Source organism: Pleurodeles waltl, chromosome 3_1 (assembly GCF_031143425.1).
Source record: "Pleurodeles waltl isolate 20211129_DDA chromosome 3_1, aPleWal1.hap1.20221129, whole genome shotgun sequence".
NCBI classification, from domain to species: domain Eukaryota; kingdom Metazoa; phylum Chordata; class Amphibia; order Caudata; family Salamandridae; genus Pleurodeles; species Pleurodeles waltl.
The window spans coordinates 1462181924-1462203417 of NC_090440.1; the positions used below are offsets into that span (position 1 = coordinate 1462181924).

The 21494-nt window shown below is 47.5% G+C and overlaps 1 protein-coding gene across 1 annotated transcript in view; it reads left to right on the plus strand.

The window, feature by feature from the left end:
- Positions 1-21494, plus strand: part of ACMSD (aminocarboxymuconate semialdehyde decarboxylase) — a 739737-nt gene that overhangs the window by 422707 nt on the left and 295536 nt on the right. The window contains exon 7 of the mRNA XM_069221357.1: positions 6536-6631. Coding sequence (XP_069077458.1) covers positions 6536-6631 — 96 coding nt within the window. The remainder of the gene's footprint in view (positions 1-6535; positions 6632-21494) is intronic.

A 21494-nucleotide genomic window follows, 5' to 3' on the forward strand; every position in this document is an offset into this window, starting at 1 on the left:
AGTCTCACGCTTCCGGCGGGAAACGTGGAGTCCTTTTAAAGTTGTTTCTTTGTTGCAAGTTTTGGTTTCTTTGGAACAGGGCCGCTGTCCTCTGGAGTTCTTGGTCCTTTTAGATGCAGGGTAGTTCTCTGAGGCTTCGGAGGTCGCTGGAACCTGGGGGACGCGTCGCTGTTGCAGTTTTTCTTGAAGTGGGGAGACAGGCCGGTAGGGCTGGGGCCAAAGCAGTTGGTGTCTCCGTCTTCTCTGCAGGGCTTCAGGTCAGCAGTCCTTCTTCGTCTTCAGGTTGCAGGAATCTAGTTTCCTAGGTTCTGGGGGCCCCTAAATACTCAATTTAGGGGTGTGTTTAGGTCTGATGGGTTAGTAGCCAATGGCTACTAGCCCTGAGGGTGGCTACACCCTCTTTGTGCCTCCTCCCTGAGGGGAGGGGGGCACATCCCTAATTCTATTGGGGGAATCCTCCATCTGCAAGATGGAGGATTTCTAAAAGTCAGAGTCACCTCAGCTCAGGACACCTTAGGGGTTGTCCTGACTGGCCAGTGACTCCTCCTTGTTTTTCTCATTATCTCCTCCGGCCTTGCCGCCAAAAGTGGGGCCGTGGTCGGAGGGGGCAGGCATCTCCACTAGCTGGAATGCCCTGTGGCGCTGTAACAAAGGGGGTGAGCCTTTGAGGCTCACCGCCAGGTTTTACAGCTCCTGCAGGGGTAGGTGAGAAGCACCTCCACCCAGTACAGGCTTTGTTACTAGCCACAGAGTGACAAAGGCACTCTCCCTATCTGGACAGCAACATGTCTGATGTGTGGCAGGCTGGCAAAACTAGTCAGCCCTCACTGGAAGTCGGGTATGTTGTCAGGGGGCATCTCTAAGATGCCCTCTGTGGTGTATTTCAGAATAAAATGTACACTGGCATCAGTTTGCATTTATTGTGCTGAGAAGTTTGATACCAAACTTCCCAGTTTTCAGTGTAGCCATTATGGTGCTGTGGAGTTCGTGTATGACAGGCTCCCAGACCATATACTCTTATGGCTACCCTGCACTTACAATGTCTAAGGATTTGCTTGGACACTGTAGGGGCATAGTGCTCATGCACCTATGCCGTCACCTATGGTATAGTGCACCCTGCCTTAGGGCTGTAAGGCCTGCTAGAGGGGTGACTTATCCATGCCATGGGCAGTGTGAGGTTGGCATGGCACCCTGAGGGGAGTGCCATGTCGACTTAGTCGTTTTCTCCCCACCAGCACACACAAGCTGGCAAGCAGTGTGTCTGTGCTGAGTGAGGGTCCCCACGGTGGCATAAGACATGCTGCAGCCCTTAGAGACCTTCCCTGGCATCAGGGCACGTGGTACCAGGGGTACCAGTTACAAGGCACTTACCTGGATGCCAGGGTGTGCCAATTGTGAAAACAAAGGTACAGTTTTAGGGAAAGAACACTGGTGCTGGGGCCTGGTTAGCAGGCCTCAGCACACTTTCAAATCATAACTTGGCATCAGCAAAGGCAAAAAGTCAGGGGGTAACCATGCCAAGGAGGCATTTCCTTACACTGTGGTAGAGAGTTGCCTATCATGGATCTTGCCTAGTCAGGTGTCATGAGTATTTTTGTGTGGGGACATAAATCACCCTTCTAGGATGTGCCGAACATTCAGCTTGACATTGCTTTGATTGAGGCTGAGCCTAAACACGCACACCTAAATGAACCAAATGTTGACAGAAGAAACTAAAGAGCATTCCTTGTGCTCAAATGAAAGTGACGCAGAGAATGTCTTCACCATTTCTCTGGTGTAGAGTGAAGACAACGGAGTTTGAACACAAACACAACTGCATAGTGCAGTGCAAGTGCTGGAAGTCATCGACCACATGACCTAGATGCAGTGGTTGAAGCGCATACAAAATGAAGGGACCTTGAGCACCTCAAGGTCAGCAATAACCATTCAAGGAGAGTTATTTTTCACACACAAGTATGGATACTCTCTGTCTAAAATTAAAATCAATGGGCATGTTATTGCTTCTAGATCCCGCCAATTTCAGCATGCCCAGAGGCATCAGTCTAGTAATCGCCAATGAATATTCACTCAAGCCCAAAACAACTGAAATACATAAATGTTTAGCATTCTGTAGTCTAGTTTTCTATATGAAAAGAATGAGGTTACAGTCCCCTAATTTTCGACTGAGGCAGGAACACTTTAAAATTACAAAACTGATCAAGCGTTACAACTTGCTTCACATTCGACCTCTCATATTCGCATGTGTGCTGAATAGCATCCTAAAAAGACTGCAATCTTTTCACAATGGTAGCTTGTCTTGACATCAGACAAATACAGCTTAACACCAGAGTCAGCTGAGGCCCCTGCATTCGCTTCTACATTTAGTCAAAATAATTGAGAATGTAACGTCCCAGTCACATGAATGTCCACAATAATAACTGCTGAGTAGGAGATGCAACCAGGAGTACTTTTCATTGACGTGGACTGGAGACCTCTGCAGCCGACAAAGGTGGAGTAGCACATAGTTTCAACTCATAAAACAGGGCACAAGGGTCTGTGCTTTTGGGTGTCTGTTCTCTACAGACAAACTATCACACAACATCATTGATGAAGTGCTGGCAGACCTCACCAAAATGCAGAATGTTTGCAGTTATATTCATATTCAGACGGAGAACTCTTCAGAGGCTGTAAGCAGTACTTCAGAGATGGAAAGACAACAGTTTGAGGCTGCTTCAGAGAAAATGCAAATTCCTCAAATGAAGCATAGAATTCTTCATCTTCTTGTACATGGCTGAGACTTTGTGAAATATGCTGGATATTAAAATAGTCTCAGTCCTCCAGTGGAGTCAACCTGACACTTTAAGACCTTGGTTGTAGTGTTCTAGTTTCATTCCTAGAATGCTCGTGATGCTGACTTGGGGAGATTCCACGTTCTATGTCGTGTAGTCTCCTGAAGTCAGTTGAGCCAGAGCCTTTCCCTGAACGGACCTGTTCTTCCGTCCTTACTTCTAAATAAAGGATTGTACCTACCTGGCTTGCGAGTAGCAGTTACTTCAACTTGGTGATAGTGGCTAAGTGCATATTTCTGCAGACATTGCATTAACTTGTGGGGCTCTTTTCCGGGCTAACCGCAGTAAATATATATGACTCTGGGAGAGCAGTGGCTGCAGCTAACTTTCACTTGGCAGGCCATGTTCTAAATTGTATCCTTCCTGTTCCATGTTTTCCATGGGCTTCTATTTAAAGGCTGTAAAATTCTTATACCGCATAAGATGGTGACTTCTCAAGCAGAGTTTACATAATTGCAATGTATACAATGCCAGCAGCCCCACTTCATTGCTGAGAAGTTCAACTAAAGTAAGTGTTCTCTCCAAACAAAGTCCATGTAATCAGGGGCAGCTACTGATCAGAAGTAACATGAAGAATTTCTTCATAGGAGAGTTGATAACGCAAAAAGCGTTTGCCTCTTCACTCACAGTATACAGGTAGCACAAGTACTTGCACAGGCCCATGTAAATGAGTTTACTCCTAGTAGAAGAAATTACATCTTTTACACCAATTGTCCTCTGCATGCATTGCTCCTTTCCCCACTTGAGCCCTGTGGTAGATTGGACTTCTGCTGTCTTTCTCAGGCTCCTTCGGAAACATTCTTTGTCCAGAGCTGCGTTTCTCAAAGCTGGAAGCAATGGGGCTGCTGTCTCCAAGCTGTAACACCCACTACATGGGCACAAAGTAGCATGAGATCTCACCTTCCTTTCATCTTCCTTCCTGAAGCAGCATTCCGAGAATGACAAATGACAGACCTGACATAGAAACATTCTCAAGTTAAAAAACAAACCACAGCTACACCACTTCTCCCTGCCAACCACCAAATAGCAGTGCTCAGGTAGACTAATCTGTAGCTTGTTGTGAAACGAAAGGTGTCATTAGAATTTTTGAGGTAGCCTGGTCTCTCCCTCCTCACTTTAGTGTCTAGGTCTCCTCCCTCCTCTTCAGCTACAGGAAAGCAGACTATACACTTCCGCTGTCTGGGATGTTGTACTCTATCCTGTGCCAAGACAAACCAGGGGCATCCAAATATTTTACTTTGGTATTTGCACAAAGGCAAAGCATTTTTGAGGCAATTTTAAGGGTAAAAACGTGGCTTATTTGCAGAATCTCATTTCAGTGTTTGGATTACATGTTTGCGTTATTTACCCAGTATATTCTCCCACATTGTTTTAATCATTAGAATAAGCTGTCAATCTACAGCATAAAGCTCTAGATGCTTCTCTATTTATGCATCCAGCCATTACTTCATGTTACCAACCCCTCAGCTTATCAGCTGTCTATGTGGAAGCAGTGGTCTTGCAATAGAATAGCAGTGGACTGACTGTTCACTTGATTCTGGGGCCTATCAAAAGTGCCTAATATAGCACTATCGTACATGACAATACTGATATTTCTTTCTACAGTTTTGCACCCTCGAAATGCATGCTGTCTCCAACGTCTATTCTATGTGCCTAAAACACTGCATAAAAATATTGACCTTGACTTAAAATCTCTGATTATCTACTCTCCTTTTTGATTCAATGATCATCTCTGTATGCCACCTCTCTGAGTACAGTTGACTCCAAATCATGTGCACATTTGCTAGAATCTCTATAACTGTATTGTGCAAATTTCCCACACCTTATCTCAAAGATCACAGCCTCATCTTCTTAGGAAGTCATGTCATGTAACCTAGCAATATCTAATCTGTTCTGGCTCATCTACTAAGCCCACACCATCTGAATGAGCATAGCCCTCACTAATGATCGAACCTAAGTGATACTAATTTTAAATAATCTCAAAGACACTGGACTAAATGCATGAAAGTCTCCTTGACAGCAGAAGGCTGAACTCAAAACCAACAATAACCAGTAACCACTACATTAACCATTTACTGTGCATTCTGGAGCAGTGTGCTGCGTGACAAAAAGTGTTTCAACACCTCCTTAAGGGTAGTAAATGCTACATAAATATCATTGCAATACAGTATGTACTAAGTGATCTATTAAGTTTCTGTAGTGTCCACTCTTGGTCCTTCCTTACCTTATTGACTCATCAGTAGGTGTCTGTTGAGGGGGTAAGGGTCAGACAAGGGGTCAATCCTGTGGTGTCACCTTGGGTTAGAGGATGAGTGATCTCACCTCTGGTAAATATCTCTGATTCTTGTTGCTCACTCGCTTGCTTAGTGAGTTGTCACATGTGTTTGACACACTTGGTCTTAGATGCAGTGCACAAAGACAATTTACTGCTGGCTGCAAATTGGAGGGAACATTTTCTAGGGCCAGGGGTAACAATAGTTTGCAGTAATGCACTGATCTGTGTTGCTAGGTATCCGTTTACTCACCCTATCCTAGCGCACCTCCTCCTGCAGTGTGCTGAACCAAGATGAGGTGGCACTGCCTCAAAAGAGGCTTCTTACAGGTGACAAGAGCCTCCGCCACTTTGGGCTGTGCTACCCACTTCATGTCAGCATCGTGATGCAGTGTGAGCACTGAACTCAAAGTTCTGTGCACTGAGGTCCCTTCCAGCCGAGGAGCTCAGGTGTATTATTCTTTTGTAAGCAATTGGGCTATTTCGGTGTTGATTGATCACTCCCTCCATTTCTAACCATTGGCAGTTGTACTTTCTACACAGTGCACATATAAATGTTCACCATAATGTATACAAATGTTTTCAGAGACCAAGCACACATTTACAACCACACACAAACAAGCACCTACAAAGCTAACAGGTGTAGTTAAGCCTGGAAATGCAAGTCGGGCATGTTGTCTTTGCAAATGCCTGGTTATAAATTCTACTGGAACCGGCTCTAGCCCCAAAGATGAACACCATTTCACAAGACAAATAAAAGTCACTCTAAATAAGTCGTTATCACAGTAAAGTCTCAGTAATTTACCTTTGAAACTGAGGTGGTTTAATTACCTACTAGCTAAAAAATATAAGAAACTACATGCATAGAACAACAATGCAACGTGTCTGGTACTGCTACTGAGAACACATAGAAAAACAATATATGGAGTGTGAGATCGAGACACGTGCGAATGGCAGTGGGGCCCCTGCACTGCTCATGCCATGGGCAGTGCAGGAGCCCCACAGTTGCCCCCTGCACTGTGTTTCCACCAGTCTTTCCATGTCGGGTCCCGCCATGGAAAGGCTGGCGAAAACAGGAGTCATGATCAGCAAGACGGCGCTGTTTTCAGCACCACCTTGGCTGACCAAGAGTATGACCGCCAGGGTCATTACGTGGCAGTCCGACCGCCTGGGATGCGGCAGTCTGACTGTCACCGTGAGTCTGGCAGTCCTTGAACCACCAGACTCTTAATGAGGCCCTAAAGCTGTCTCCGAGCCACACATCAATAATAGGAAGGTTGTATGTGAATTAAACACCTGCCTTAATTTCCACCTTTACTAGCCTCTGAGATGTTTCATAAACTGAATAAATGTAGCAGGTAAGAATAATGGAAATTTCTAATCTCCAAAAATCATTCACTGTTTTATTAGACTAATCACTTTGTGTTTTTACTAGGAATGCCATCAGAAACAACTACTGCCATATGCTCTATGATCTTTGGAGGAATTTTTGAAAAATTCCCCAAACTAAAGGTGTGTTTTGCACATGGAGGTAAGCTGCTCTTTAAATAATATTTGCTAAATTCAATCAATGCTTGAAAACTGGTGTTGCTGATACTACGTTTTTGTAGGTTGGGATTTGTGATTCCTACCCCTTTCTTGTTGATATGAATCGTTTCATATTACGTTAAACCTTTTGTTATAACTTGGATAAACTTGATACGTCAACGTTTAAAAAAATGTGTAGAACAATTTCAAATATTGCTATGATATTTGTGTAGCTAAAGATTAATCCCAGCCTTTGTTTATTCTGAAATTTGAAAGTCACAGAGAACACTCTCTCAGAGTAACACTAGTGTAGAAAATCTGTAAATATTTGGAATGGTGGAAATTACATTATCAGACAAGAGAATTCAAATTCCAGATGTCAATTTCAGCTTTACTACGTCTTTGTATATTTTTGTAACAGTAAGAGTAATAAAATCGTGCTACATATACAAATGATTTAAAAGTATTTTTGAGTGTTTTTTACATTTCGTTTTATTTTCTGTTTGTTTATATAAAAAAATATGTTCCTCAGAGACATGTAAAATCGTGCATGCCAGAATTTCTGTGAAATTTGAATGCCAGCCTCTTCGGTTGCAGCAAATGTTTGAAGTATTTCCTTAATCTGTATTGGAAGCTAAACAAATGAGAATGAATAGCTCATTTACTGAGCGAAAAGGGGACGCCCACCTCTCGATCCATCCGCCTCATTTAGAGGTGGGGCAACTACTGTGTTTCTGAAAGCGATGATTTCCAGATTTGTTACTGAAAGCACTGAAAACACCCTCACAGTGGAGCAGCTGCTGTTACACCACTGACTCCAGGATATCGGAAGGCTCTCTCTGCTTAGGACACGTGTTTGATGCTACATCCGTTATGCAGGGGCGGCTCCTCCGCAACGGCGGAGGAGCGCCACCCCACTGGCTAAGAGCCAGCACCAGAATATAATTTTATTTTTGTGCTGCTGGCTCAGCTAACAGGTGCAGGCAGGGCCATGGAAGGTGGGGGGGGGGGGGATGAGGAATTGTGTGCACTAAGTGCGCCTGTGTGTTTGGACTGCCTAAGACGGCTGTCCAAACATAACAGTTTCTTCACCAGTGGTATCTTCTCCAGAAGTGTCCGAGGTGGAAGGGTCAGAGGCTCTGTTTAAAAAACCAAATGTGCCTTTGAAGTGGGGGAAACTTCAAAGAGTGGCTTAGAAGTGCACCTGGTCCCCTTTCAGTTCCATCCTGTCTGCTAGGGTCCCAGTATGGGGTTTGGGAGTCCATTGTGTGAGGGCAGGCCACTGTCCTTTCAAATGTAAGTGTCAGGCCCTCCACCCTCCCAGTCCAGGAAGACCCATTCAGTATGCAGATGTGTGCAGGTGTGACAGAGCATCCTGTGTTTGGGGATGACTGAGTGAAATGCAGAAGAGAGCTGTCAAGTAACCTAGCCTGACGTGGATTGTAAGGCACAGAAGGATTTAAGTGCAGAGAAATGCTCACTTTCTAAAAGTGGTATTTCCAAAATAGTAATATTAAATCCAACTTTACCAGTCAGCAGGACTAAATATGAGCATGTTACTCCTTTCAGATCAGAATCTACCACCCAAACAGTATATGTTAGCCTATGAAAGGAGCAGGCCTCACAGCAGTGTAAAAACAAATTTAGGTGTTTCACACCATCAGGACATATAAACTGCATATGTACATGTCCTGCCTCTTATCTAAATAGCACCCTGTCCTAGGGGTTACCTAGGGCCTAACTTAGGGGTGACTTTTATGTAGAAAAAGGGGAGTTTAAGGATTGGCAAGTACTTTAAATGCCAAGTCGAAATGGCAGTGAAACTGCACACACAGGCCTTGCAATGGTAGGCCAGAGGCATGGTTAAGAGGCTACTTATGAGGGTGGCACAATCAGTGCTGCAGGCCCACTAGTAGCATTTAATCTAAAGGCCCTAGGCACATGTAGTGCACTTTTCTGGGGTCTTACAAGTAGATTAAATAAGCGAATTGGGTATGAACCAATGTCACCATTTTTTAAGGGAGAGAGCATATGCACTTTAACACTGGTTAGCAGGGGTAAAGTGCGCAGAGTCCTAAAAACAGTGTCCAAAAAGTGGAGGGAGGGAGGGAGGCAGGTAAAACGTTAGGAGTGACCATCCTAAGGCTGTCACTTCTAACACACACATTCTCAGATATCTACAGACTGACATGCTTGAAGCAAAATACTGTCTCACGTATGAAAACGAAACACATTTGGTAATCCAGGTAATTCTGGGTGCCATTGGATTTACATATGTCACATTTGATGATGGCAACACAGTACCAATAGCATACAAATCACACTTATATTCTAATGCAGAAATGCATTTCGCACCAATAGAAAAAATACTCGCTGCAGTTCAGATGGCCGTCATCAAAGAGAAACCTCTAGCCCAGGGTAAACTCATTACTGTCATTACCCTGATCCCAACCCTTGAGGCTGTTACCAAAGCCAGGCCAGTGTTCCAAACCCAAAAGCTTTGCATCCAGGTTGGATACAATGGGATATCTCCTTGACTGCAACTGATGTTGATTTTATTTTTAATACAAAACTACAGAACAAAGAATTTCTCCAGTGTAAACTTGAGTACACCCATGCTCGCTAATCCCATATCTCTTGATCATTACAGAATTATAATTTACACCAATGTTTCAGTTCAACCAGCTGTAGGTACCAAACACCAGTACTTCATGGCTTGCATACACGTCTGTGCATTTATGATGGACGGTTACTTCCATCATCTACAAACCTACACGCATTCCCTATGGGATTGCACAGCATAAACTACTGAGCTCAAAGCATTGCTTTTGACACTGGAACATATGTATCTAGAAATCCCTACAATTAGTGTGTGTGATTTGTATAACTGTGTCCAGTCCTTCAATGAAAACTTACACTACTGGCTCCTTAATGGTTCAGAGATTAAAAAGGAAACACCATATATACATATTTTTGTAGCGTAAAATGGGAGGTCTTAAGGACAAACTGCCACGGCCTCATGTAATACATACATTGGGTCACCAACATGTTGGAATACATGTTGTAGGGAACTCGTTGATTGATTAAGCTGCCAAATATGCAGTTACTACAGCATCTGTTGCTGCAGTAACCCGCTCTCATACGAGGGTGGATGATGACATTCTGGCTGCTTTAAATGCCTCGGCTGATGGCATGCCTTTACCAAAAACAATGAAATATTCCTACCACTTAAGCACCCAAATAATTGCATCTGTAACATTACCAGGGGTAGGTGATCCCCAACCAACATCATAGGCTAGAACTGATCAAAGCAGCTCATGAGGGTGTTGCTTCTGCCCATGCTGGTGTGGTGGCTACCATCTCTCTCCTACAAAACACTATTGGTGGTACTCTCTATACAAATAGGCCAAACAGTATGTCCCTAGCTGTGACATCTGTCAAAATATTAAAGGCTTCACTATCAAGAGCCCACCTCAGACACCTCTCCTAATATCAAACAAGCTTTTGGAAGGTGTGTACTGGATCACTGCAGTCCCCTAAATTCCAATGATGCATACAAATACATTCTACTTGCAATAGACTCGTGCTCCAGATTCCTATGGGGGTGGCCCCATGATCGTCTGACGCTCAAAACGTTATTAAAGATTTGCAAGTCTTTATTGGGTCATGAGCAGTCGCAGCATTCCCCTCGAACCAGGGCCCTGCTTTTGCCTCAAGGGCAAATGGGGACGTCTTGGGAACGATGGGTGTTACAGTGCATTATTCTAGTCCATATGATCCTGAGGGAAATTCAGTTGTGGAAAGGAAAAAATGTGACTTAAAGCAAACATTAAAAGCTAGAGAATTAGGCTCAGGGCTTAGTTGGATCCATCACTTGTACAGAGTCCAGAGAGCATTAAATAGTCTGCCAAGAAGATTTTTTCGAAGGCCGTTCCCATTAGGAAGTCTTAATCGGCATTCCTATGTACGTCCCAGATCCTGATGGTCCTGATGCAGTGGTGGCAGAAACATCTTTTGACATAAATGAGTGTGTCACTGTCGTGCAGGAATTACAGCAGTTCCGAGATGAACATTGCTCAGCACATGCTGCCACTTTGGGAATGAGGGATTTAAAAACATCTACAGGGTGGGTTCATCAAATTGGAGATCTAGTTCGAGAAAGATACTGTGAAGAAGTAGTTTGGCTCATCCTTCCAGGCACAGTGCTGGTTCTTGGAATAGAAGGTAAAATAACTTATTTTACCACAGCCTCCTTTCTCCAAAGACAACCGCTTTGTCTCCATTGATCACATAAAATTGCATCATGTGGCCGATCCTGCACAGTAGACCACAGGGATTTCTGGGTAGCTCCCTTGCCCCTCTCAATACCATATAGAAGATATCTTCCAAAGCATTACATAACTGTGAAATTATTTCCCTGAGGTTGGGGAGGGCAGAGAATGAACTTTTTTTATTTCAGTCAAGGCAACAAGAATATGAAATGTCCAAAATGTTAATCTGCAATTTACAAATGCAACACAAATGGATGCGATTGTCTACCACGAACCCCCTATAGATATATCTACCAGTTCTGTTTCACTAGCACCAGCTCTAGTTTTTGCACAGACTGCTTCTGGTTATTTTGCTGACATTGATGATTTTTCTTCAACTTCTTCAGCATCACCTGTTGCTTCAGCACATGGTGTGTGTAAGCTTTTAACTGGCCTAACCACAGCTATTTGATTTATCAGTAGTACTACCTGTGGATTATATTGGCATTGCTTGCTTTCTTTATAGGGATTGGAAGTGTTATCATCTTCTTTCTGCTTATACATGGCCAATATCTTCCTGAACTCTCTGCTGTTGAACTGGTAGATGAGGTTTTAAAACCTTATTTGTCTTCCCACAAAGTGCAAAGAGACTTGCCCCTTGTGAACATTTCTGCTGTTCCAGTTCCTGATGGGATTGCTTGGGATAAAGTTCCCTTTGATATATTTGGCTCAACTGAAATGATACAGATACCATATGTTTTTACAATATCAATGAATTACATTATTACACCTGGGGTTGTTTCTGATGACTGGGATGTTAACACAGTGGATTTTATGCTTTCTGAGCTTGGATATTATACTGTGTTTGAACGTGAGGATGTGTAGCTGAGCACTGCAAATTATTGGGAATTTTCTGTTACCATTATTATGGATATCACTATTTACATCAGGCTAGTACTCCCAGTATAGTATTAAATTGCACAAAATGGGAAAATTGTCAGACTTCACTAGTGAGGAGTTCCAAAACATAGATAGAGAAATTCACCTATTTTTCTAGGCATGATGTCACAAATGCTAAGTCATATTATTTCATACTTCCAACATCAAAACTGCTAACCAACACTAAATTCATTTAGTTGGATTCATTTGTTTCCCAGTTGGCCATACAATTATTTGATTATTGGAGAAAGCCTATTGACTTAAAAACGGTTTGGGGAACGAAAGATTGGAAGATTCAAGGCATGGAAGCTTTATTTAGAGCATGTTTCATTCTGTTATAAAAAGACTTCTTGAACGACACTGTTCAGCAAACAATTTGCCTTGGGTTAGCAAAATTAAAGAAATGAATGTGCCCAGTATTCCTTCCATGGCTAAATTTGCACAAATTGGCTGAAAATTGTGAACTATGCAGAAGAACAGCTCAATAGTATGGTTAATTCATCACTTTCAGGTCCCAACTGGAGGTTTTTGTGGCCAGTGGATACAAATCGTTGACAATCACGTTTTATCAACTCCACGCAGGGTGTTAGAGTGCGCAGACCTGACCCTTGTTACATTATCAGACAACACTCAGATATCGTCACCACATACAGCACGGGTGAATTATGTCAGCAATGGTCGCAGTCCTCCAAGATAACAGCTGTAAAAGCATGCCTCTCTCTCCTTTCTGAAGACATAGACTTACAAGATTTCTTGTTAAGTCCTTGAAAACCATGTCCCAAAAGATTTCTATATGCAATATGTGACAGAACTTGGATACTTTCACAAATGCTGCTCCTTAAAGGCAAATAGATAAAGAAAACTTAGAGAAAGCATTGCCCATTGTCAACAATGTTATGAACACACTGTCCACTCATATATACACACTAAACAACATTGTGTCCTCTGCTATTGACATTATTCAAAACAACATGTCATTTTTACAACAGTAAAGTCAGCATAGGACCATTATGCAGTTGAGTTGGACTTTACAAGTTCTGAAAGCAAGTTACGTGCATTTGAAGCATGTTAACTCTAAAGAGTTATGTGCTGCAGTCAACCTTCCACATAAACAACAGAAAATGGTGAAAAAGTAAGCTAGCATCAGAAAAGCTAAAAAAAAAAAAAGATTTTACAGTTGCTGAAACACTGTCATCAGTGTGGTTCATATATTGGATGATATCCCTGCCGATATCCACATTCCTATTCATTGTGGGTTTGAAACACTTTCCTGTTGGCAGGTTTGAAAATTTGAGATTTAGCTACAGTCATGAGGGGTGTGAGCTCCCCTTTGATTTCAAATTCTTGAGTAGTGAAAAAAAGGTCCCTTCTTAGTGGAAGTGAATGTGAGACTTCTGTAAGCTACTCAACGATTTGCAAAGAGGTGGCATTGCACGGCACATGTGATGCGTCAGCGCCTAACTTAACCTGCTACTTGAAAGGTATTCCTCTCACTCTGGTCTGCCCAATATTTCAGTTATTCTCGAATGGGAGTTACTTGATGCTGAGTGATCAAGGCTGTTATTGGATGAGAGCAGGTGTCCCATATGTGGTTTCTGTTTCTCAAATAGTGACCTGCTGTGGAAAAGTACTTTCACCCCCAATGAAAGAGATAAAAGTAGCAAATTTTTGGCCTCACATTGCTACTTATATTGTCTATTTTGACAAGCTCAGTAGACTAAGGGGGTCATTACAACCCTGGCGGACGGTGTAAAAGGTGGGGTAATACCGCAAACAGGCGGCGAAAAAAAAAAGGGAATTACGACCCTGGCGGTAACCGCCAACAAAGACAGCCACTTTAACACTTCGCCCGCCACGGCGGTACAATCAAACAGCGTGGCGGTCACCGCCAACAGACAGGCGGGAGACAAAGTACCACCCACACTATTACAACACACCAATCCGCCACCTTTTCCGGGGCGGATTCACCGTGGATAAAAACACGGCGGAAACAGCCTTTGCTATGGGAAAACGCTCACCTCAACACACTCCACAAGGAACGACGACTCCATGGAGCCGGAACTCCAAATACTACCTGCCCTTGTCTTTCTGCTCCTGTACGAACAACAGCGACGTAGGCGCAGAACATACCGGTGAGTACTGTATCTACGACACGGGGGAGGGGAGGAGGCAAAAGTTAGGGGGACACCCACCAAACACCCCCACCCCCACCCTCGCATATTACAACATACACACCAATGCAGTCAAAAATATCACATTAACAACCCACAATGCCCCCGGAAGAATGCAAAGACAAAGCGAGATCCGTTCAAATATTGTAATGTGCCAATATACATGTCATATAAAAATATACTGAATCATATCTCGAAATCTGTCATATTTATATATACAATACAAGAAGTAGTGCAGATATGCACACAACAATGTCCGTGCACCAACAGTCCAAAAATGCATGGGTGAGGCCCACAATAGATACCTGACCAAAATCCGAGAGAACACTGCCGGGACATCAGATTGAAACACTACAGGCACCTCAGGGGGAAGGGAAGGGGGGGCACCTCAGCCACATGACTGCAAAGCCAGATCCACGACGGGGATCCATGCCCATTGATGTATCCTGGGGAGTGCAAAGCCACAGTCTCTCAAGTCGTTACAGTGGGTGGGTTGCCCACTGGACCATCCTGGGGAGTGCAAAGCCACAGTCTCTCAAGTCTCTACAGTGGGTGGCTTGCTCACTGTACCATCCTGGGGAGTGCAAAGCCACAGTCTCTCAAGTCTCTACAGTGGGTGGCTTGCCCACTGTGCCATCCTGGGGAGGGCAAAGCCACAGTCTCTCAAGTCTCTACAGTGGGTGGTTTGCCCACTGGACCATCCTGGGGAGTGCAAAGCCACATTGACACAAGTAGATGCAGTTCTCAACTGGTACTGGGTGGGACTGGTGGCCAGACTGGATGAGTCTCCCCGTGAAAGTTCCTGTCCTGTCACTGTCCCAGCTGCACATGGGAGAAGGATGCCTGATGTGGCGGCCTATTCATACCCACACGGTGTTTGCCCTGATCAGCGGTCTTCACCATGGCGGTCTTGGCCTTGTTCAGCAGTGCTTTGCCATGGCTGGCTATGGACTGTTCAGCGGTCTTCACCATGGCGGTCTTGGCTTTGTTCAGCGGTGCTTTGCCATGGCTGGCTATGGACTGTTCAGCGGTCTTCACCATGGCGGTCTTGGCCTTGTTCAGCGGTCTTGGCTTTGTTCAGCGGTGCTTTGCCATGGCTGGCTATGTACTGTTCAGTGGTCTTCACCATGGCGGTCTTGGCCTCGTTCAGCGGTGCTTTGCCATGGCTGGCTATGGACTGTTCAGCGGTCTTCACCATGGCGGTATTGGCCTTGTTCAGCTGTGCTTTGCCATGGCGGTCTTGGCCTTGTTCAGCGGTGCTTTGCCATAGCTGGCTATGGACTGTTCAGCGGTAGCCTGAGATGGCGGTTCAGATACTGACATTGGTGTGTGGCATGACGAACTCCACACTGGACATTGGGGTGTGGCATGACGAACTCCACACTGGACATTGGGGTGTGGCATGACGAACTCCACACTGGACATTGGGGTGTGGCATGATGAACTTCACACTGGACATTGGGGTGTGGCATGACGTTCCATCATCGCCCAGCGGGGCTGTGGGATCCTGGTCCCTCCTGGGCACTGACTCTGGCGGTGGTCTCCTGACCAGTAACGATACTTGGGCCCTCCTGGGCACTGACTCTGGCGGTGGTCTCCTGACCCTCCTGGGCACTGACTCTGGCGGTTGTCTCCTGACCAGTAACGATACTTGGGCCCTCCTGGGCACTGACTCTGGCAGTGGTCTCCTGACCAGTAACGATACTTGGGCCCTCCTGGGCACTGACTCTGGCGGTGGTCTCCTGACCAGTGACGATAGTTGGGCCCTCCTGGGCACTGACTCTGGCGGTGGTCTCCTGACCAGTGACGGTACTCGGGCCCTCCTGGGCAATGACGCTGGCGGTGGTCTCCTGACCAGTGACGATAGTTGGGCCCTCCTGGGCACTGACTCTGGCGGTGGTCTCCTGACCAGTAACGACGGTGCTGGTGGTTGTGTCTGGACTGCCGGAAATGATGGCGCACTTCTCTGCCGTGATGCTCACAACAGGCTGGGCAGACTTCCTCGGAATCTTCCCTGCCTTCTTTGGAGTTACAGCTGACTCACCAATCGCCTTCGATCCCATTTCACTTGTTGTCCCACCAGGAGTCTTGACACGGTCCCGTCGTCCACTCTCCAATTTCGGTGCCTTTACAGGGGGTGGGCTGACAGTGCCTTGGCTCCGGGTCCTACTGCCTGCCCTGTTGGACGGTGCACTCCAAAAACCTAGAACACGCACCACTGGTACTGGAGGCTTTTTGGCTGAGGCGCTACGACGGGGCTGATGAACTGGAGGGGAGTGGCGGGGGCAAACAGGTCAATTTGACAGAGGGACAGTTTCTGACGGACACTGGGATGGGTAGTTGGAGGGGGTCTGGGAGTGGAGGTAGAGGAGGTGGTTGTAGGAGGTGTCACTTTAGGTGTTTTGGGTGCAGGTGCAGGTACTGGAGGCTGTCGTGAGGTGGATGGATGTTGGGTGAGTGATTGCCGGCGTTTGTGTACTTTGGGAGGGGGCATCACAGACACACTGGGAGAGGACACAGGGGACGTGTAAATGGCAGTGGAGGTGGTGAGTGCAGGTGAGCGGCTTGTGGTGCTGGGTGTTCTGGTGCGAGTCTTAGTGCCTGTAGATGTGGTGCATGCAGGTGTGTGTGTAGACGACACTGGGAGGGAGGAGCGAGAAGAGGAGGAGGGGGACACAGTGGAGACAGTGGACGTTGCTGTGTCTGTATGGGTGTGATGCTTGTGTGAGTGCCTGTGGTGTGTGTGGTGCCTATGTTTGCTTGAGCTACTTGTGTGTGTTGACTTGTGTGCCTGCTGGTCTGTAGGTGTGCTTGGGATGGGCTGGGGTACAGGGGATTGGGTCTGGGTGGAGGAGGTTGGAGGGGGGAGGCTGGACAAAGGGACAATGGCTGTCATCAGTGCTGAAACCAGAGATTGCAGGGTTCGCTGAAGGACAGCCTGACCAGAATGAATGCCTTCCAGGAATGCATTACCGTGTTTCAACTCTCGTTATACACCCTGGATGGCATTCACAATGGTAGACTGCCCAACAGTGAGTGACCTGAGGAGGTCAATGGCCTCCTCACTGAGGGCAGCAGGGGTGACTGGGGCAGGGCCTGAGGTGCCTGGGGCGAAGGTGATGCCCACCCTCCTGGGTGAGCGGGCACGGGACACACGCTGAGGGGCTGCTGGAAGGGCGGTGCTGGTAGGGGAAGTGGTGGCTGTACCTGTAGAAGTGGGGCGCACAGATGGTGCTGCCACCACAGTGGAGCTCCCATCGGCGGACGAGTCCGTGTCGCTGGATGGTGATCTGGTGGCCGACGTGAAGCTCCCCTCGCCCTCCGTCCCACTGGTGAATTCAGAGTCTGTGGTGTGGCCCTCCATGGCCATGTGGGATGAAGCTCCCTCGTGCTCCCGTGCCACTGTACCTCCGCCTGTTGATGCTGATGTACAAAAGGACAGGGAGAGCAGGAAAAGGGGGGAGACAGAAGAAAGAGAGTTTTAGTGCATGGCATACCGCTACCGTTGGCGGACAAGACAGACGCAGCAGCCCCATGCATTACGCCGTGCTCCTGACCTCTGCACATGCTATTTCTGGGAAATGGCCTACATGGCAATGGTAGTAATCTGCCCACATGGATGGCAAAGGGGCAACTATACATCAACTTCCCTCTGTTTTGAGCTGGGGTAGAGTGCCACATGGCCTACATAACGGAGGGGCATTGCCTACCTAACTCGCCCTTGCCCAGGGACACCCACAACCCCCACCCAGACACCTCCACTGCACGCAAAGTCCATATGATGAGGTAGTACTCACCCCCTTGTGTCTGCTGTGATGTCCTTAAGCGCCCATCCAACTCCGAGTAGGCCACCGCCATGATCCGGAACATCAGGGGGGTCATGGTGCGATGGGCACCCCTCCCACGTTGGGAGGCCATCCCCAGCTGAGCCTCCGCCATCTTCTTGCTGCAGCGGCGAATGTCCTCCCATCTCTTACAGCAGTGGGTGCCCCGTCTCTGGTGGGCCCCCAGGGTCCGGACTTCCTTGGTGATGGCACGCCAAATGTCCCTTTTCTGGTGGGCGCTGACCTACATGACATGCACAAGGAAAGAGGACAGTCATTACCTACTGCACCGTTGTTGTGATTGGCCCCCTCCCAACTCTATCCCTGTGGCCCATTCATCCCCATGCATAACTGTTCTATGTACTCTGCCCCCTTCCCTTATCCACCCAGCCCTCTCCACCCAAGCCTAGCCCATCCAACGTGCTCCCTGTGTACTAACCTGTTGGTCTGGAGGACCGTAGAGTAGCGTGTACTGGGGGAGGACCCCATCCACAAGTTTCTCCAACTCCTGTGCAGTGAAGGCAGGGGCCCTTTCCCCAGACGCAGCAGCCATCGTCGCTTCCAGACCGAGGTCACATCAGCACTAGCAGTGTAGGTCCTCTCCTGTCGAAGGTCAGGTATCTAGTGATTGAAGAGATAGAAAATGGTGGTGACGTCCGCGGCGGTGCGCATCATCACCGGCGGCGCACCTGTTCATTGGCTCCTAGGACCCATAGGGTCCAATGTTAACCAATTCAGCATTGCGCCGCGCTCTACAACCGCCTACCGCGACTGTGTCCAACGCCAGCGCAGTTACCCCACAATCCCATTGTCCCTGTCTAGAGGTCAGGCAGCCGCCATTTCAGGGGCCCACATGGCTTCAATTACTACTGCGTCACACATACCGAGGCCTACACTCAAAACCTTTCCCGGTTGGGTTAATTGTCTGTTGTAGTCTTGTGTGTGACTGTGGGTACATACCTGGAGGAATGGTGACAGTTTCTTCGCTGTTGTCCTTCTTAGGCACCGTCAGTTGGGACATATGGGAAGATGGCGGAATCCGCCGGTGTACCGACCGCTGGTGGACCTGTTGACAATGGAAGAGCGACATGTCATCGTGACCTACCGGTTTGACCGTGCCACAATCCAGGAACTATGTACCCAGTTGGAGCCAGACCTGATGTCACCAATCCGCCATCCGACTGGAATCCCCCCTGACGTGCAGGTGCTGTCAGTGCTGCATTTCCTTGCAAGTGGGTCTTTTCAGACAACAGTGGCCATGGCATCAGGGATGTCCCAGCCTAAGTTTTCCAACGTGTTGTCCAGAGTGTTGTCTGTCCTGCTGAAACACGTAAGGAGATACATCATTTTCCCTGAGGTGGAGGATTTGCCTACAGTGAAAGGTGATTTCTATGCCCTTGGACATATCCCCAACGTCATAGGTGCCATTGATGGGACCCATGTATCTCTCTTCCCCCCCGCAGGAATGAACAGGTGTACAGGAACAGGAAGAGTTATCATTCCATGAATGTCCAGATGGTCTGTTTGGCAGACCAGTACATCTTGCAGGTAAATGCTATGTTCCCTGGCTCAGTGCATGACGCCTACATCCTGCGGAATAGCAGCATCCCTGATATGATGGGTCAACTCCAGAGGCACCGTGTATGGCTATTGGGGGACTCTGGTTATCCCAACCTGTCCTGGCTATTGACCCCAGTGAGGAATCCCAGGACCAGGGCAGAGGAACGGTACAATGAGGCCCATGGGCGGACTAGGAGGGTGATCGAGCGGACCTTCGGCCTCCTGAAGGCTAGGTTCAGGTGCCTCCATATGACTGGTGGATCCCTATTCTACTCACCGAAGAAGGTGTGCGACATCATCATCACCTGCTCCATGCTCCATAATTTGGCATTGCGACGCCAGGTGCCTTTTCTGCAGGAGGATGATCCAGATGACGGTGTTGTTGCAGCGGGGGAGCCTGTGGAGCCTGTGACCAGTGATGAGGAGGAAGCTGATGAAGATGAAAACGACAACAGGGAGTCAGTCATACAGCAATATTTTCAGTGAGACACAGGTGAGTACATTTTCATGTTTCACATATTAACTTTCACACGTCTACCTCTATCCTGTACCTACATTTCACTCCCTATTTGTTAACTGAGTTGTCCCCTTCCATTTCAGTGTCACTATTGTGGTAACCTACGTGTCAACAGCTTGCACCCTTGAAAGGCTTGCGATGTGTGACATTGGTATGTTGGCCTTCCAATAGGTAACCTTTTTTAGCACTGTAATTGACAATACAAAGTTCACAATCATTGACTGACTCCAGTTTTATTAGTGTTTCAAGGGTGTTTATTTAAGTGCATAACAATGAAGGGGGGTTGTGAAATGGAGATGGGTGATGGTGGAGGAATGTCCATGGCAGAATCCAGTCTATTAGTCTCACAGGTACATTGCACATCTGGCCATTGGAAGTGGAGCTGGGGCAGTTACGATTTGGACAGGGTAACAAAGTGGGACAGTGGGAGGACGATCAAGGTGGTCTTATTTCCTGGCGGGGGTCTTGCCATCTTGCTCTGTCCTGTTCCTGGATCTCAGGGCCCGCTTGCGTGGTGGTGGTCCATCTGCAGGGGATGGGGTGCTGGTGTGTTGGTCCTGTGGCGGTGCCTCCTGTCCACTAGCGCCGGCGGAGGTGGTGGGCATCTCATCGTGGTGGCTAGTGTCAGGGGCCCCTTGGAGTGCCACGGTGTCCTTCAAGGTCTTTTGAATGTCCGTCAGCACCCCTACAATGGTGCCCAGGGCGGAGCCGATGGTCCTGAGCTCCTACCTGAACCCCAAATACTGTTACTCCTGCAGACGCAGGGTCTCCTGCAACTTGGCCAGTACCGTTGCCATCGTCTCCTGGGAGTGGTGGTATGCTCCCATGATGGAGGAGAGGGCCTCGTTGAGAGTAGGTTCCCTTGGCCTGTCCTCCCTCTGTCGCACAGCAGCCCTCCCAGTTCCCCAGTGTTCCTGTGCCTCCCCTGGACCGTGTGCCCACTACCACTGCCCCCAGGTCCCTGTTGTTGTTGGGGTGGTGGGTTCGCCTGGGTGCCCTGTAGTGGTAGACACACCGCTGATTGACCTGTCCTGGGTAGGGAGGTTTGGGCCCGCTGGGTGGGTGCTGTGCTGGTGTTCCCAGAGGGTGGCAGTTCGGTGTTGGGCTGTGGCTGGGCAAGGGGAACCGACTGTCCTGAGGCCCACGATAGTCCGGGCTGGTCATCAAGATCCAGTGGGGCAGAGCTGCTGTCGTCACTGTGGGCCTCTTCTGGGGGTGGAGCGGTGTTGTCTGGACCCTCTGGTGTGGTGACGTTCCTTCGGGTTCCTGCGGGGGTATGAGTACATGATTATTGCATGTGTGTGTTTCATGATGTGCAATGTTTGGGTGTGCGTGTACCCCAGTGCAGGCATTCCTGTGTGGGGGCTTGTGTGGGGAGAGTTGGGGGTGTTGTGGGTCTGTGCAGTGGACATGCTTTAGTGATAGGTATCCATGCTTAGTTAGGTCATGCAGGTTTTGGGGTTGGGATGGGTGGTTGGTGTCATGGGTAGATAGGTGAGGATTTGGAGTGATAGGGGAGTGTATGAGGGTGGGGGGGTGTGATAGCATGCAGGTAGGGTGGGGGATATGATAAGTTGAAATTTGACTTACCAGTGTCCGTTCCTCC